Below are 17,915 nucleotides of genomic sequence, written 5' to 3'. Positions count from 1 at the left end.
TAGAAACCAAGTCCAAGTTACAGTCCAACTATTGCAGAAAGACGAGGTGGTCTCAGACTGTCCCCAACATCCTTTTAAAAACACAAGGTTGCAAACTCATATTAGTAGCCACTCATTTATGTCAGAAGACCATTCCCCTAACTTACATCTACTCTTCACACTTGCCTCAATTATCTCTATGCAGGCAGCAAAGTAGAACGTTCCATCTAATAATTCCATCTAATAATTCAGGACAAACACATAGCACTTTCATTTGAAATCTCTGCATAGTTTAAAAAACAAACATAAAACATCTGACTGACTGCCATTTTCCCTTTTGCTTTGATTTTGAAGGCACAATCATAAATGTCTACTACTAGTGAGTTTTCGAATGAGTAGTGCTCACCCTGGAGTTCAGCGGATAGCAGGAATCTGTTGTCTTGGTTTTGGTTTAGCTAATATATTTTTAAGTGTTATCAAGATATTCTGGCATAGCCATAGCCCTTCTAAAATACACAGATTAAGTATCAATTTGTGACAAGTGTCCACATAGTCATGCTGGATGATGGGACTCTGTATGGGGTGGTGAAGGGGAAAGTTTGTCCCAGCTCCTTCTGGAAAGTTTCCCTCCACCCCACCCTCCACTTCCCCACCAGCTTTCACATTAGCTAAAATGAGTGAGCATCAGCTCCTGACGCATTCGGTCAGCCTCTAGGTCCAGGGACTCCATGTGCTCATACTCCTCCTCAGGGGGCTGCTCCATGGGCCCTGTCATTGGAGAGGACCAAACATCCATCCCATGCTCCAGGGAGATGTTGTGGAGGACACAGCAAGCCAAGATAATGTGGCTGGACTTCTCTGGTGAGTACTGCAGGGCCCCCTTGGACCCATCCAGGCAGCGGAATCGGGAACAGAGGGTTCGGAAGGTCTTCTCAATCACACTGTGGGTTGCAGAATGGGCCATATTGTAGCGATATTCGGCTGGAGTTTCAGGAATATGAAGGGGGGTCATGAGCCAAGTACGGAGAAAGAAGGAATTGTCACCTGTAAGAAAATCCAAAGAAATAATAAATCATTCTAGTTGGAATACAAACAGAAAGGAAAATCCAGGAACATATACAGAGAATGGACACAACAGACTCTTGAGCCACTGCTCCCCAGAAAAACCAAGATGGAAATATTGTGGTAAAAAGAAGGCATGCGAGGATCACGAGCAGTAAGATGTGAGTCTTGGCTGGAAATATCCTTGATTTACACCAACAGAGTAAAAGGCTGACAGCTTTAAAAACACACAAACAAAAACCAGCCAAGTCTGAAAAAATATGGGAAGGAGGTGAAAGCACTGAAGGAAATAAAATTCCTGGATTTTCTAAACTCAGAAATATTGTTCTTTAATTAAAGGTTAGGGGGCACCTGGGTGGCTCAGCTCAGGTTGTGATCTCACGGTTCGGGAGTTTGAGCACTGTGTCAGGCTCTGCGCTGACAGCTCAGAGCGTGGAGCCTGCTTCAGATTGTGTCTTCCTCTCTCCCTACCCCTCCCCTGTTCACTCTCTGTTTATGTCTCTCTCAAAATTAAACAAACATTAAAAACATTTTTTTAAAAAAAGGTAAAAACTATCATACAGCAAGCGAATCTTCAAAATCTCCAAAGAGGAAAAGTACAAGAGAGAAACATTTTTTCCAGGAAAGCTCAAAACACTTGTGAGGACAATTTCTAACCTTACCATTAAAAGGTCAGGTCTGAAAGCACTAGCTAGGGATTTCAGAGTGAATATCTAATGGACAATAATCATTCACTCTCCCAGTGCTAAGAACAGTAAGATCGAAGTCCCAGCCCCTGGGGCAGAGATCAGACCTTAGATGTTCCTAGATATTATGTTCACTAGAACTATGCTTTGTAACAGAAACTGATAGAATTTCACATAAATACAATACACTATAAATACACAATAAATATATTGTTACAAATAGTAATAGTGATAAGGAAATCAGATCATAAATCAATTAAAATAATATATGCAAGGCATTTTCCTAAGGTGACTTCCCTACCAAATGATCTCAGGCAATACTAAGAACAAAATAGATCACAAGCCTGGGTTGCAACGTCCTGTTACAACAGTACAATGTTTCTATAATGCTTAAGTGTCCTGTCTCACTACAGCCGGCAGATGAAATGTCTCACACAGAGGCACAACCCCTTAGAAATCTGAGACAACTTGGGAGTACCAACTTGTATAATAGCTGTGTTCCTGACCCACTATCAGTTTTGGTATGTAGTTATGGGCTGTTTGGAGAGTCAGGGCACTGATATTATTGAACTCCAAAACATACACAACTCCTTTCTCTCAGGAGCTTACCTTTTTAAGAACTGTATTAACTTTATTAAAAAAAATTTATTTTTTAGGGGCACCTGGATGGCTCAGTCGCTTAAGCATATGACCCTTGTTTTCAGCTCAGGTCATGATCTCATGATTCATGAGATGGAGGTCCTCAACAGGCTTTGCACTCTCAGTGTGGACTGGGATTCTCTCTCTCTCTCTCCCTCTCTCTCTGCTCCCCTCCCACCACTTGAGCTCTCTCTCTCAAAATAAATAAATAAAATTTAAAAATTATTGTTATTATTTTTTAAAGATTTTATTTTTAAGTAATCTCTACACCTAACATGAGGCTCGAGCCCACAACCCCAAGATCAAGAGTTGCACGCTCTACCGACTGAGCCAGACAGGTGCCCCACCACCACCAAATATTTTTCAAATGTTTTTACTTATACATAATTGAAATACAACATTATATTATTTGTAGGTTAGCTAGATCAGCTCTAAATATTTAAGAAGCCTCATAATATTTTCAAGTTTTACATTTAGTTGGCTTCCCCTTTAAGTACAAACTTAAAAGTTGAACTCACACTTACTAAATACTGAATTTAAGAAACTGATGCTGTAAATAATAACGAAAATAGTATCAGTAACTCACTGAATACCTACTATGTAGCAGGCACTGTGCTGGGCAGTTTAAAAGTATTATCCCTTATTATCTGATCCCAACTCTGCCAGGTAAGATATTATTGAACTCATTCTATAAATGAGAAGATCAAAATATAGGTCAGCCATCCTCCAATATGCCAGGCAAAGGAAAGAGAAGGAGTTAGTCACGAAACATTAGTGTCAGACTCAGAGTCAGGAAAACAATGGTTTTTCTTACACATAATTGACATACAAGTGTAAAGCTGTAAAATAGATGAATGCCAAAGCACAGAGATACCAAATGGTATTTGTTCAATGTTTCTCTAAGAAACAGTATAAGCATTAAATGTGGAGATAGGGGCACCTGGATGGCTCAGACAGTTAAGCGTCGGCTTTGGCTCAGGTCATGATCTCACGGTTCATATGTGGGTTCGAGCCCCATGTCGGGCTCTGTGCTGACAGCTAGCTCAGTGTGTGGAGCCTGCTTCAGATTCTGTATCTCCCTCTCTCTCTGACTCTCCCCTGCTCGCACTGTCTCTTGGTCTCTCAAAAACAAACAACATAAAAGATTAAAAAAATGTGGAGACATAAAAAACAAGCTAGTTAAGGTAGACCTTTCATAAAATGCTCCACTGTCATTAACTGGTTATAATCCAAGCACCACTGGAAAGCAGACACTCAGGAGGGGATTAGGATCAGAATTGCTAAACAGATTACAATTGCTTACATGATCAGTCATCCACCAGACATCCTGGCAGATCTTACCCAAAGCTGCTTAAGGAGACTAGGCCAAGAGCGGAAGAAATAAGAGCTCAGGCTGAATCGTTTGCAGGAGGAGTACATTTAGAGAAGAGGAATTAGGTAACGCAGTTCTGAAGGGACAGATGAGAATGACACGAAGCGATGACACCCATGGTGAAAATATGCTAAAAAAAAAAATACCACATAGCAGCTCCCATATACTCCTTTGATGGAAACACTATTCTGAATTTTGTCATTTCTCCGCATTTGTTTATATTGTATCTAAGCAATATATTATTCTTCTTAGTTTTAAATTTTTATAAAAATGATTTCATACTAAAAACAAAACATAAAACAAACCAAAAACAAGCAAACAAAAAGAATCTGGCTAATTTTACATTTGGCAAATTTAGAACTATTCCACAAATCTGATGATGTTAAGATACAATCAGCCATCTTTCTTTTTTTATATTTACATTTATTTGAGAGAGAGAGAGTGAGAGACAGCGAGCATGAGCAGGGGCATAGAGAGAAAAGAGAGAGGATCCCAAGCAGACTCCATGCTATCGGTGCAGAACACAATGTGGGGCTCAAACTCATGAACGAAGATCATGACCTGAGCCAAAACCAAGAGTTAGATGCTTCACAGACTGAGCCACCCAGATGCCCCATCTTCTCTTTTTTAGCATCTTGTCATTCTTCTAATCCTGACAACCTGCCACTAAATTATTGCCCCATTACCTCTACATCCTTTAGATACCAGTGTTTTCCAAATGTATCTATTTGTATGAATCACTTGAGGATCTATTAAAATAGGAGATCTAGAGTCTTTCTTTGAAGATTCTCACTCCTGAAGTTTGAAGTGTGGCCCAGTGATGTATATTTTTAATAAATTCCCCAGCTGACTCTTGATTTGGAAAATCTGTGAAACACTATATTAGTTCAGGGCTCCTCAAACTAGTTTTCTTGTCAGAGTTCATGGAGGCTCCGCAAGAGGTATGTGCTAGAACTGCTAGTACTTAGGGAATCAATTTCCACATGGGTATACTTTCCCATCCCTAGTGCCTAGCATGTAGCCGGTACCAAAATGGGCTTAATAAATATTTGTTCAGTGTTGTTGCCATATCCATCTCTCCCACTTTCACTCTTCCTTTAAAGAAGGAAATCATCAGAAAAGTATACAAAATTTGTCAGAGTTGGGATGGCTCATGCAGGATGGCATGCGACGCTTAATCTCTGAGTCATGAGTTCAAGCTGGGCAGGCATAGAGCCTATTTAAAAAAAAAAAGATAGTTTTTCCTTACTTTCAACTATGTCCCATAAATACCTCAAAAACTAAAGCCATATGTCCAACGGAATCTGGGGTCCCAAGGTAATTCTTCATGGGACCTAGTTTTAAAAGTTAACCACAAGTGACTTAGATACTCTGTGCCTTAATTTCCTCATCCACAAAAATGTTAGTAACATTAGTACATAACTCCTTAAGAGTTTTTACAAGGATTAAGTGAGATAATCTAAGGCACAGTGCTTACAACATTGCCTGACAAATTCTAAGCGCTCAGGGTGTTATAGCTGGCTTTATAGTAGAGATACCAAAGTGATTTCATTAGAAAAGAGCTTGGAACCCAAGAAGGCTCACAGCTGCAGAAGTAACTAGATGAGATACTTGCAAAACAGGCTTTCCTTCACTTCTTGGTGCGACTTGTTTGAAAATGAACTTTGAAAGTTCAAAAAAGGCACAAGGTGGGATTAAGGTAAAGTTTTGGTGGGGTAAAGAGAAGGTGGTAACTGAAGATGGTATGTGGAAGCAAGAATGCAAGAAAATCAGTGAGTTTCAAGACATTGCATGTGGTATCCCCGCAGCTCTAAACCAATCAGCGTGACAGCAGTCTCTTCCCACGTGGAACAGGCAGAAATAAAAGAATATTAAAGAGAAGGAATTCCTCAGTTCCTGTTTCATGTTGAACACTGTTATAAGCACATGCAGTGCAGATATGATGAGTGGTTCTGAAAGAGAGGTCTTCCGATCTTTCACGTTTCTTTTGGCCTCTCACGTAGTATCGTATAGAAGATAACCTCTGTCCTACTGCTCACATAAGGGTAGTGCTTTGAAACAAACAAAGAGAACTAAGCTGCCAAGCTCAAGGGTATTATCACTATTACCCAACTGTATTCCTCCCAGCTGTGCAGTCACCTCAGTGTGTGACCGTCTGCTGTCATTTCCATAGAGACACCGCAGTGTCTTATATCACAAGAGTATTTTATATTTCTGCAATGCTTTTAGTATCACCTAATCCCACCAAGAGGTATTACTACTGTTGGCATTATTGTTAACATTTTACACATGATGAGAATTTAGGCTCAGTTGTATGGGTGTACCGATCTGTACTGTATTTAACCAGATCTGTACTGATTAAATATTTTGGCTGTACTTAAGGGGACTGTTTTTGTAGGGTTGTTGTTGCTTTTGTTTCCAACTATAAAACACTGTTGCAATATTATTTTACTTCGTATCACCACTATTCATATTTATTTATTTATGTAATATACTTTCTTTGTGTTTATTTTTGAGAGAGCTGAGGGAGAGCGAGAGAGAGAGTGAGAGAGAAAGAGAGAGAGAATGAGCATGGGAGAGGCACAAGGAGAGGGGAACAAAGAATCTGAAGCAGGCTCTGTGCTGACAGCAAAGAGCTGGATGCTGGGCTCAAATTCACAAACTCTGAAATCATGACTTCAGGTGAAGTCAACCTCTTAATCGACTGACCCACTCAGGCACCCCAACTACCTGTTCTTTTTCTATGAACAAATGCCTCAAGATAAATCCTTGTAAATGAAGACCTGGGTCAAATATTAGGTTTTAAAATGACATTTCATAAATGTCTTTTTAAGTGTTGATTTAAAAAAAAAATTAAGGCTCAGAGAGTTCTTATCTGAGTTTCTCTCTCTCTCTTTTTTTCCCCAAGAGTGCAGGCCGGGGAGAGGGGCAGAGGAAGAAAGAGAGGGAATGTGAGAGAATCCCAAGCAGGCTCCATGCTCAGTGCAGAGCCCGACACAGGGCTTGACACCATGACTCTGGGATCAAGAGTCGAACACTAAACCCACAGAGCCACCCAGGCGCCCCTTGAGGTCTCTTTAGAAAAAGGACAGGACTGAGACTCAGGTCTATAGACTCTCAAATTTCATTCTGCTCTGCTACATAATTTTTCTATGGCTACAAAATGAAACATTTACACCTGCAGACTTACCAAGCAGCCAGCTATCTTTGTGCATCCCGGCTTCAAACTGACTACTGAGGGAGGATTGCTGCAGCACAGCATAGTCCTGTAGGCTACCTGGCCAGGTGGTCTCCACAGTCATCAGTGCCCCTCTGATGTCACACACCATCAGACAGTTTAAAGAATGTAGACCTTTGCGGTTCACATAGGAGAGGTCTTCAGCATTTGGTGCCTTGATTGCCACATGGATACAGTCAACCACCCCTATCACTCCTGGCATCCCTGCCAACCCATAGAATTCATCCTTCAGAGCCTGCATGGAGGCGTCATCAGCTGGAAAACGAATGAACTGTGTGGCTCTTTCCACAAGTGCTTCAGTGACATTGGCAACACATCGACTCATAGATGCCTGACTGATTCCAATAGCGTCTCCCATCCGAGTCTGGAAGGAACCTGACGTATAGAAGCCCAGTGCTGCAAGGATTTGTGTCTCTGGGCTAATAGCTCGGGATCTCTGAGTAGGTCTAGAAAGACTTGCCCCTAAGAGTTCAACCAAGTAATAAATGAACTGTCGAGGAAACCCATACATGGACATCAAGTATTCATCTGTCACATCATCCAGCTTAAAGCGGTCCAATGTCCGGTGACCTCGGCCATACAACAAGAGATCACAGTCAAGCACTGTTATTGGTATAGCCATGGTACATGTAACTGTGATCTTTCCTTCCCTCTGTTACTTTTCCTGAATTTCTCCCAGAGATGATGTTGGTGCAAGAAGGTATTTAAAGAAGTGACAGCATTCAGCAGCTATCCATCAGTTAAATGGCTCTGGCATTTATAATCTTCTCTCTGCAAAGGTTAAAAAAAAAAAAAGCATTAGAAAACGACCAAAAACTTTAAAGTTATTCAAATGCTACAACAGCTCCTTTTCTCACATTTCCATTCTGTCCAAAGCAAAAGGTGCTATACCTGTAACTGGGTTTTTTCCCCACTAATTCATGGCTGCCCAATAGGTTCACTTTGGTTTGAAAGATAATGGGAGTTGTTTCCTATGTAGCAGAGCAGCTCCCTCACTGTTATCCATTGAAAGTCGGCTCTCAATACAAGTGTTTGTTAAAAAAGAAAGATAGAAAATGGGAGTTGATTTTGGTAGCTCACTTAATGCCTGGCATTTGAACTGGTTAGAGCAAACGCTTAATGAAAAAAGGGCTCTTGGCTGGCTCAGACTGTACAGCCTGCAACTCTTGATCTTCTAGTTTTAAGGTCCCGCTCCATGTAGGGTGTAGAGATTACTTAAAAATAAGGTCTTAAAAAATAAATAAAAGATTAGTGGAGGCGACGGCATAATTAACCACAAGGTAAAAGAGGTCTGCTCCTAACTAACAGCCCACGAACTGGCTAAGTCATAACTATTCAGAGCAGGGATTCATTTCAATGGGTTTCATTACCCAAGCCCTCTGGTTCTACCAGTTAAGTACAAGATGGACGTGAGAGGTGCTCAAACCAATCTAACAAGAGGTAGGGGCAAAAAACTACCCACAACCCAGCCTGGTGGACGCAGGTCATTTGTTCTAACAACAGGCTTTCTCTTCTCCCACTAAGTCCAAATCTTGGGGCTGAGGACCAGGAAGTAGGGAAGACCAGACAGATTGGAATGAAAGCGCAAAAGAGGAGCCTGGAGTAACTAGAGCTGGGAGGCGTCTCTGCCGCTTTTAAAAGCACCTTAGAAACTTAGAACTCTGATTGCGCAGGCCACTCAAAGTCAGCCAAGGCCCATCACCCACCTCTCCGCGGCTGCCAGGTTACCAGCAGCACTCCCCACACACCCACCCACCCACCGAGCCCGGTCCTGCCCTCCTCCGGAACCGGCGGCCTCGCGCTAGCCGCCACGGCGCTCACCGTGGGCACCGCCCCCTTGCGTCAGCGTCTTCCCCACGCCGTGTCCCAACTGCTGCTGCCACCACTACGTGAGGAAAGGCGACGCACATTCTACACTCAGCCCAAAAGTTCTCGCCCTTTCAAGGACCCTCATCTTTACACCTTTATTTACTTCAGAGACATTTGGAAAAATTGATGAGAAAGATTTGTATGAAAATAAAACCAACTTTTTTTGGAATTAGGAGGAAAGAGATGAAATAGTGCATCCATATCGTAGCGAAAGTGCGGATGATGTTAGGTGGCTGTATTTCGCCCATAGCCCTCTTGCTCCCCCCGCCTTCATCCGAGCGGATGAAAACAAACACTAACGATGGCGGCGCCGGGAGGCGACCGGCTGCTGGGCTTAAGGCAGGAGTGATCGCCTGAGCTGTGAGAGCACTCGTGAAGAACGCCGTTCAACGTGAGTGCGACAACTCGCGCAGTCCTGGGGGTGAAACACCCAGGGTCAACGAGCCACGAGCCTCCTAAGGCGTGTGGTATCTATCTGCGACCCCTGCTGTCACTGCCGCTCCGGAGCTTCGAGCCCTCAGCCAGGAGGCGCAACTGGCTGGCCCCAGGCCCCGGCCTCCGTAATGAGAGCCTCGAGCCATTCTCTGTGTCGCAGCTTCACAGGTACTAACTTTAGTGGGGTTACCCCCAGATCACTCAGCGCCCCCGGGTGGGAGGCTGTGGATCTGCGGCCTATCGGGTACCTCCTTGTGAAGACGAGGCCGAGTAGCCGCAGGACAGCCCCCAGAGCTTTATTTGGGAAGTCGGGTTCGTGTAGGCCCCGTTGGCCCTTGATGGCTCCTAGTTTGTTTGTTTTTTTTAATGTTTTATTTATTTTTGATACAGAGAGAGACAGAGCATAGAGGGGGAAGGGCAGAGAGAGAAGGAGACACAGAACTGGAAGCAGGCTCCAGGCTCTGAGCTAGCTGTCAGAACAGAGCCCGACGCGGGGCTCGAACCCACGAACGTGAGATCTGACCTGAGTCGGAGGATTCACCAACTGAGCCACCCAGGCGCCCCGATGGCTCCTAGTTTTAACAGAAATCTCCAAAGCTTTCGTTTCTACTTCCTCCGCTCCTTGGGTTATGTCTTAAGGCTTTTTGAGGTAATTGTGGGACCATAACTCCAGGGTTGGGACCAGTATGGAGGAGGCAACAATCAAGATTTGTTGAAAGAAAAAGGGGAAAAAAAAAAAAAAAAGATTTGCTGAGTGCCAAATATGTACTCCGCGTGTAGGTGAGGGTGACTGTTGACTAGTGAAAAAAGGGACCCAAGGTTCACGACTATCTACTTACTGTCAGTGGAAAGACCGGTGGAAACCTGCGATCCATTCTCATTTAATAAATCTCTGGGTAAGTGGCTAAGCACCTTTTTTGGGTTCATCACTTATCTACATTTTCACTTTCCAAGTCAGTTAGTTTCTAGTTTGCCTTGTCAATTGAGCGTAGTATTTCACTTTTAGCATTTTCCCCTTAGAGAAAGCTAGATCGTTATACCTAGTTTAAAACTAGTCTCCTAAGATAGTAGAATTTATCGAACACTTTCAATGGGAGATGTACAATAATAGTAAAGGACAGACCCTTTCTTTACCCTAAATTAATCTCTGGGTTTTTGTGTGTTTCATGAATGTTAGTCCTTTTTATATGTGGGTATTGTGGCTCCAGCTAAAGTACAAATATTTTTATTTTCAACTCCATTTTTCAACTGAGCAGACGCCTTATAAATGTTTGTGTAGTGGAATCCTGAATTAATATTTTTTAGGTTTTTTTTAATTTTAGAGAAAGCACAAGCAGAAGAGAGAGAGAGAGAGAGAGAGAGAGAGAGAGAAAATATCTTGAGTAGGCCCCACACTCAGGAGGAGCCAGAGGCAGGGCTTGATCCCAGGATCTTGGGATCATGATTTGCGCTGAAATTGACTCTGAAGCTCTACTGACTGAGCCACCCAGGGCCCCTGAGTTAATATTTTTAATGGATAGTGGGTGATGAATAAGTGTTGAAGCAAGTGTCAAATATACTGGTCTGTACAATAAGATGAATGTAGTTGGTTCATTCTTCAAATTACCTTTTGGATATAAAGGTAAGAGGTATGGCAACTTTTGAAATTCACATTTCCTAAAATTTGTAAACCGCTGGGTTTTAAACTATTGTACTTAAACGTAACAATTCTTTTTGTATATTTGTACTTTTTCCTCAATAGTGGTTATTAAAATTGAAGCAAAAACTACAGATCTTCAGTTACTAAGCACTCTATTATATTGTTTTATTTAAGGACTAAGAATCAGCTGGACACAGTGGTATCCTACCATGTATGCATAATGGAATTATATTGTATGGAAGTGGAGGCAGGAAAAATTTTTTTCCCATTGTCTCTCCTGCTCCTGTCCCCTCTCCATTAGCTGTATTAGCTTATGACCTCCATGACTCGGAGCAGGGTGCCAAAAGTCTAAATGCAAAAAGAAGACTTTAACTTTTGAGCTTTCAGAGACCCAAGTCCTACTGTATGAGTAGATAAAGATAATTTTGACTATTCAAAATAAACGTACCCGCTGTAGAATTTATTGCACCCACTCGATAAAGTACATCCCCAATACTCTGCATTTATATTTTGCTCAAGTGGGAGTGGAAGGAATTTGTTTTGGAATCTTGAGAAGTTATTTAATCTTAGCAAAACCTGAAAATCCCTGAAACTTCACTTTTAAATACTTTTTTCTTTTTATTTTAATTTTAAAATATTTTTAACGTTTATTTTTTAGTTTTTAGTTTCTTTTTTTTTTCTTTGTTTTTTTTTTGTTTTAGAGACCACAGAGAGAGACAGCAGGAGCAGGGGAGGGTCAGAGAGAGAGGGAGACACAGAATCAGAAGCAGGCTCCAGGCTCTGAGCTGTCAGCACAGAGCCCAATGCGGGGCTTGAACCCACCAACTGTGAGATCATGACCTGAGCCAAAGTCGAACACTTAACCAACTGAGCCACCCAGGCATCCCAACTATTTCTTTTCTTTTTAAAACATATTTTACTTTATTATAGGAGAGATGAATAAGCATTCATAACACTGGTTGGAGAGCTGCTTAGATTCTAGAATGAAGAGTACACCCAAAAAATTCCTCATTGTTACAACCATTTATTATTCAACATACTTTGTTTTTATTTTTTAATGCAGTAAGTGTATAGAGACTCACTAAGAAATGCAGTTGTTCAGGTAATGAATGAGCTCATACTGCTTTAGACTTTTTTGGCTGGTATGTTGACTTGAGAGTCTTCAAATATGTCAATTTGGGGTGTTGAACTGAGTAAGGCATAATTTTCTCAAGCATGGGTTTAATAGAGGAAAGGGTACATGAGTTGCTCATCTTTGGTTGCTCTTAGTCAAATTGTGGAGACCAGTCAAAACTGTAGGTGGTCCTGACAGGATAAGGGCAGGGCAGCCAGGATGGATGCAAAGGAGGCTATCTAATCCTCTCTGCCCAAGGAGCATTAACAAGCTTTTGTTAGAGTTTGGGTTTTAAATTTAAAAGGATTTTAAATCCTTACAGGAGTGTAAAATTGGTTTAAAAATTTTTAAATAGGTTTTAAATTGTTAAATGGGTTTAAATTAATTTTAAATAAATCATTGTTTTTAACCGTAGACTAAACTGTTGCCAGTTTATTTTTTAAAAAATCCTCTAAATGCCAGTGTAGGTGTTACAGGAAATTTGTTTGGCCCTAGTGGCGTCCTTGGTTACAAGAGAAGGGCACCAATACTTAGAAACATGGTTCAGTTAACAATGCACAGTTGACTGTCAGTCAGGAGTATCTTCTTAGTAAAAGAAAGGTAAATAAAGAATTTTTAGAAGTGTTAACTTAATATTGTTATTTTGGAAAATGGCTGTTTTCACTTTTGATTTTTGATTCATACAAATGTGAAAAATGCAGAGTTAAAAATCATTTTATATTCTCTCTAGTATTGAGGTTTGTTTGTTCCCTGCCCCCTCCAATTTCTTCGGTATTCCACGCAACTAATGGTCATTAGGAGAGCGATTATACGGAGAAATACTTATGGAGATTGAGTTGTCCTATTTTAAATATAAGTTTAAGGGTGTTTTTACTCCTGAATCTATTTCTCTTGGAATTTTCAAAAGGCCAGATATTTGGCCTTATTTATTCTTTGGTATAAATAATTAATCAAGCATGACTTTTGTCTTTATTCCCATCTTCCTTTTCTTTTGGTTTATTTTACTTCTGGTTTCTTAAATTGAATACTTAAATTTAAGCCTTTTAATTATAAAATCATTTAATACTCCCCATTTTCTCCTGAATTCTCCTTTTGCTGTATCTCTTTTTTTTGTTATCAGATATTCTCCATTTTGTTAATTATAGGTAATTATAACTTTGGTTTTTATTTCAGCATTTATTAAAAAATTCTTCTTAATTTATATGTGGTTAACTTCTTATTGTATATTTCTAGTTTACTGGATTATGAGCACAAGCATCTTGGGAAATTATTTTAGCAGTCAGAAGCATGATTCATTTATCATGTTCCTTGAACCTGAGAGAATGTGAATGGTTGAGTTAGAGAACAAGAACTTTATTGAGAGTGTCATATGTGACCAGTACTCTTCACAGGAGTTATCTCACTTAATCCTCACCACAGCTCTATGAGGTAGTATTACTTACTGACATTTTATAAGAAAGAAATATGAGATACAGAAGGATTGAATGACTTGCCCTGTATACCAATACATTTATATAGATTTGGTTTTATTATTCAGTTCTTTTTTTTTAGTTTATATCTACTTGAGCTGTCAAAGAGTTATGTTGAATCTTCAAGTACAGTTTTGGTTTTATTAAGCTCTCCTACCGTCTCTAGGAATGTTTGCCTTATGTATTTTATTACTATATTGCTTATGCATAAAGGTTTATGGCTATTATATCTTCGGAGAGTATTTTGCCATTACTCAATATCCCTTTTAATCTTATTTCATCACTTTTGGCCTAGAATCCTGTTATAAATATTACGACTTCTCCTTTCTTTTACTTTTTTTCTTTCCTCTTCCTCTTTTATTTCTTTTTGTTTGAATTAAGCTGAGTATATCTCTGTTTCTTTATTTCCTAACTTTCTTTGTAGCTCTCTTAGGTAGGAAGACTGTTTCAGTTGTTCAGACTTTTCTGTTCTGTTCATCATTTGTCTACAAAGAACTTTATAAATGGAAAAGATGATCTCTACAATCTAATAATAACTCTAATGCCTGGAAAGTGGGGAAAATTACTGTTTGTTCTGTTTGTACTTGAACTTGTTCTTAATAATTCTTCTTTACTCTTCCTGATTTGCCATCTTGAGCTTTTAAGTCTGAATCTAAAATATTAAAAAATTCCATGTTAAAACTGGAAAATGGGTACCTGATGGCTCAGTCGGTTAAGTATCAGGTCATGATCTCATGGTTTGTGAATTTGAGCCCAGCTGCTGGTAAGCCCAGCTTCTCTCTCTCTCTCTGTCCCTCATGGGATTCTTTCTGTCTCCCTCTCTCTCTGCCCCCTCACTACGTGTGCCCCCTCTGTCTCTAAAACAGCAACAACTAGAAAACAGAGATTTTTTTTTTTTTTTTTAGGTAACTTTTCCCAGTTTTAAGGACTGGAGATATCATCTGGAGTCATATTTATATAATTTCTTGCCAATTTTTTGTTATTTCTTTGAAATTATTTGCCTTCCTTTATTATCTGTATCACCTTAAATCCAGTGTTATTACCAACCCCTTTCTGGATTGCTGAAGTAGCTTCCTAGCTGGTGTCTCTGCTTCTTGTCCCTTCACTTTATCCCCCATGACTCTGTATTCAGATTAATGCCCCTAAATCTTTATCCAAAGAAAAATCTGCACTGACTCCCTACTAATCTTTTAGAGTCTTTATTTGCTCACTTTCACCACTCCTCAGTAATCTGGCCAGACCATACTTACCCACTTCATTTTTTCCTTACCCTTTCACATGAAAACTCTCAGGGACACATTTCCTAATTTTGCTTCTCCCCTATTCTTTCCCCTCTCCCTATGGGTCTCCAATTACACATATTTTAGACCTTTACCTGTGTTCTCATTGTCTCAGGTAACCTCATTTCTCATTTTATATCTGTTGTCATGGTATGATTAAAAAACACCTTAAGTAGTGCTCTTTCACTTTCAAAAGTATCCCAAGGGCATATGGTCACTCTGGGTCTCTCATATACTTTTCTTTATTTTCCATCCTTTTGCCTTTCTGTGATTCATTCCTGATATTTTCTTTTGGCCTGAATTCACATTCACTATTTCTGTCTTCTACTGGTCTCATCTGCTGTTAGACCTAACCATTGAGGTTTTTTTTTTTTCAAGATTTTATTTTCTATTATTTTTTTTAATTTTAGAGAGCATGAGCAGGGGAGAGGAGCAGAGACAGATGGAGAGAGAGAGAGAGAATCTTAAGCAGTGTGGAGCCCTATGCAGGACATGATCCCACAACCTTGGGATCATGACCTGAGCCGAAATCAAGTCAGGAGGCTCTTCTGACTGAGCTACTCAGGTATCCCCCAAAGATTTTAAGTAGTCTCTACACCCAACATGGTGTTCAAACTTACAACCCTGAGATCAAGAGTTGCTCTACCAACTGAGCCAGCCAGGTGCTTCAAGACTCAACCACTGAGTCCTTTTTTTAAAATAATTTATTGTCAAGTTAGCTGACATACAATGCATACAGTTTAGTGTTGGCTTTGGAAGTAGATTCCCATGATTCATCACTTAGTAACAACACCCAGTGCTCATCTCAAAACATGCCCTCCACAATGCCCATCTCCCATTTTCCCTGTCCCCCACCTCCCCACCCCCATCAACCGTCAGTTCATTTTCTGTATTTAGGAGTCTCTTAATGGTTGGGGTGCCTGGGTAGCTTAGTCAGTTAAGCATCTGACTTTGGCTCAGGTCATGGTCTCATGGGTTGTAAGTTTGAGCCCAGGCTCCATGCTGACAACTCAGCTGGGAGCCTGCTTCTAATTCTGTGTCTCCCTCTCTCTCTGCCTCTTCCCTGTTCACTCTCTATCTCTGTCTCACAAAAATTGAAAAACACAAACATTGAAAAAAAAATTTTTTTTAAGAGTCTCTTAATGGTTTGCCTCCCTCTCTGTAAAACTGATTTTTCCCCCCTTCACCGATGGCCTTGTGTTAAATTTCTCAAATTCCACATAGGAGTGAAAATATATGATATCGATCTTTCTCTGACTTATTTCACTTAGCATAATATTCTCCAGTTCCATCCATGTTGTTGCAAATGGCAAGATTTCATTCTTTTTTTTGTCAGTGAATAGTATTCCATGTGTGTGTGTGTGTGTGTGTGTGTACATACATATATACATACATACCACATCATTTTTATCTATTCATCAGTTGATGGACATTTGGGCTCTTTACATAATTTGGCTATTGTTGATAGTGCTGCTGTAAACATTGGGGTACATGTGCCCCTACAAATCAGTACTTCTGTCTCCTGTGGATAAATTCCTAGTAAGCACTGAGTCCTTAGTTTGGTGGGGTTTTGGTTTTTTATTTGTTTTTTAGTTCTAAAATTTTTACTTGACTCTTTTTGCAGAATTTAGTTCTCTGTCAAAATCCTCAACCTTGTGCTTCATTTAATTGAACATATTAAGTATAGTAATATTTAAGTCTGTATCTTGATAACTCTGTTAAGGTGTTTCTAATGTCTGTTGTATCTGTTAGATTTTGGTCATGTGGGTTTATTTCCACGAATGCCCAGTTTATTTTTTCATGTGCCAGATATTGTCTATGAAAAATTATAGAAATATTTCATAGGCTAGGGTGACATAATTTTCTTCCAGGGAGAAATTACATGTGATTCTGGGAAAGGCTGAGGGCAGACCTTATCCCACATTATTGAAAACGAGTGATGTTTAAATTTTTTCACAATAAAAAGTTTTTAAAAGTTAGCTTTAAGTCACACAATTTTATGTTTAACTGTTTTCTGAGAGAAAAACTATCCAGTCTTTATAAATTAAAAAAAAATTAAAATATAGCCAAGCTATGGAGAGAGCTCAGATGTCCTTTGACTGTTGAATAGATAAAGAAGATGTGATACACACACACATGAATATTACTCGGTCATCAGAAAGAATGAAATCTTGGCATTTGCAACAGGGTGGATGGAGCTAGAGTATATTATGCTAAGTGAAGTCAGTCAGTCAGAGAAAGACAAATACCATATGATTTCACACATGTGTAATTTAAGAAACAAAAGAGATAAACATATAGGAGGGAGGAGGAGAGAGGGAAATAAACTATGAGACTTTTTTTTTTAAGATTTTTTAAATGTTTTTTATTTCTTTTGAGAGAGCAAAGGAGCTTGTGAGTGGGGGAGGGGCAGAGAGAGTGGAAGAGAGAGAACCCAGAGCAGGCTCCATGCTGGCAGTGCAGAGCCCAACGCGGGGTTCAATCCCACAAACTGTGAGATCGTGACCTGAGCTGAAATCAAGAGTTGGACGCTTACCTGACTGAGCCACCCAGGTGCCCCACCATGAGAGACCCTTATAGATAGAGAACAAACTAAGGGTTAATGGACAGAGTTGGGTGGGAGATGGGCTAGATGGATGATGGACATTAAGGAGGGCACTTGTTAGAATGAGTACCGGGTATGTATGTAAGTGATGAATCACTGAATTCTCCTGAAATTATTACTGCACTGTATGTTAAGTCACTAGAATTTAAATAAAACTCTGAAAAAAAATAAAGCTCCAGGCTCTAAGAAAAAAAATTAATACAACAATAGCAAATTTATCTGGGATATATATTATGGATAAAAATGGAAAGGAGGAACAGAGATGGACAGTGAAGAACAAGGAAATACTTGGAGAAAAAGGAAAAGATCTATACGTAATACCTGTTATCTCTGTCTGTCCCTTTTGTCCTAGTTTCGTGTGCTGATCTTAAAATTCAGCCTGTTAAGGGCACCTGAGTAACTCAGTTGGTTAAGTGTCTGACTTCAGCTCAGGTCATGCTCTCACAGTTCCTGAGTTCAAGCCCTGCGTTGGGCTCTTTGCTATCAGCATAAAGCCCGCTTAAGAGCCTCTGACCGTCCCCCTTCTGT

The 17,915-nt window shown here is 40.1% G+C and overlaps 2 protein-coding genes across 13 annotated transcripts in view; one reads left to right on the top strand and one right to left on the bottom strand.

Annotated features, from left to right (window-relative positions):
• Window positions 1-55: 55 nt before the first annotated feature.
• Window positions 56-8,826, bottom strand: HARBI1 (harbinger transposase derived 1). Of its 3 annotated transcripts, none has more exons than XM_029914983.1 (3): window positions 8,798-8,826; window positions 6,929-7,747; window positions 56-1,023 (listed from the first exon to the last, which is right to left on the bottom strand). In XM_029914983.1, exons 2-3 carry the CDS (start codon window positions 7,596-7,598, stop codon window positions 644-646), a joined length of 1,050 nt encoding a protein of 349 aa, XP_029770843.1. In that variant the 5' UTR covers window positions 7,599-7,747; window positions 8,798-8,826; the 3' UTR covers window positions 56-643. The 3 variants fall into 3 exon arrangements, with proteins under 3 accessions (XP_029770843.1, XP_029770842.1, XP_029770844.1); XM_029914982.1 differs by lacking the exon at window positions 8,798-8,826 and adding an exon at window positions 8,683-8,720; XM_029914984.1 differs by lacking the exon at window positions 8,798-8,826 and adding an exon at window positions 8,621-8,641.
• Window positions 8,827-9,112: 286 nt separating this feature from the next.
• Window positions 9,113-17,915, top strand: part of ATG13 (autophagy related 13) — a 50,367-nt gene continuing 41,564 nt past the window's right edge. For 5 of the 10 annotated variants that reach the window (XM_029915761.1, XM_029915758.1, XM_029915757.1 and 2 more), the window contains exon 1: window positions 9,115-9,448. The gene's annotated coding sequence lies outside the window, so the exon portion shown is untranslated. Of the gene's footprint in view, window positions 9,449-9,814; window positions 9,930-10,060; window positions 10,177-17,915 lie in introns of those variants that run through there. The other 5 variants (XM_029915752.1, XM_029915753.1, XM_029915755.1 and 2 more) reach the window with 5 other exon arrangements.

The sequence above is a fragment of the Suricata suricatta genome, chromosome 11, assembly GCF_006229205.1.
Source record: "Suricata suricatta isolate VVHF042 chromosome 11, meerkat_22Aug2017_6uvM2_HiC, whole genome shotgun sequence".
Taxonomy (NCBI): Eukaryota; Metazoa; Chordata; class Mammalia; order Carnivora; family Herpestidae; genus Suricata; species Suricata suricatta.
This window is presented reverse-complemented; position numbering and strand designations above follow the sequence as displayed.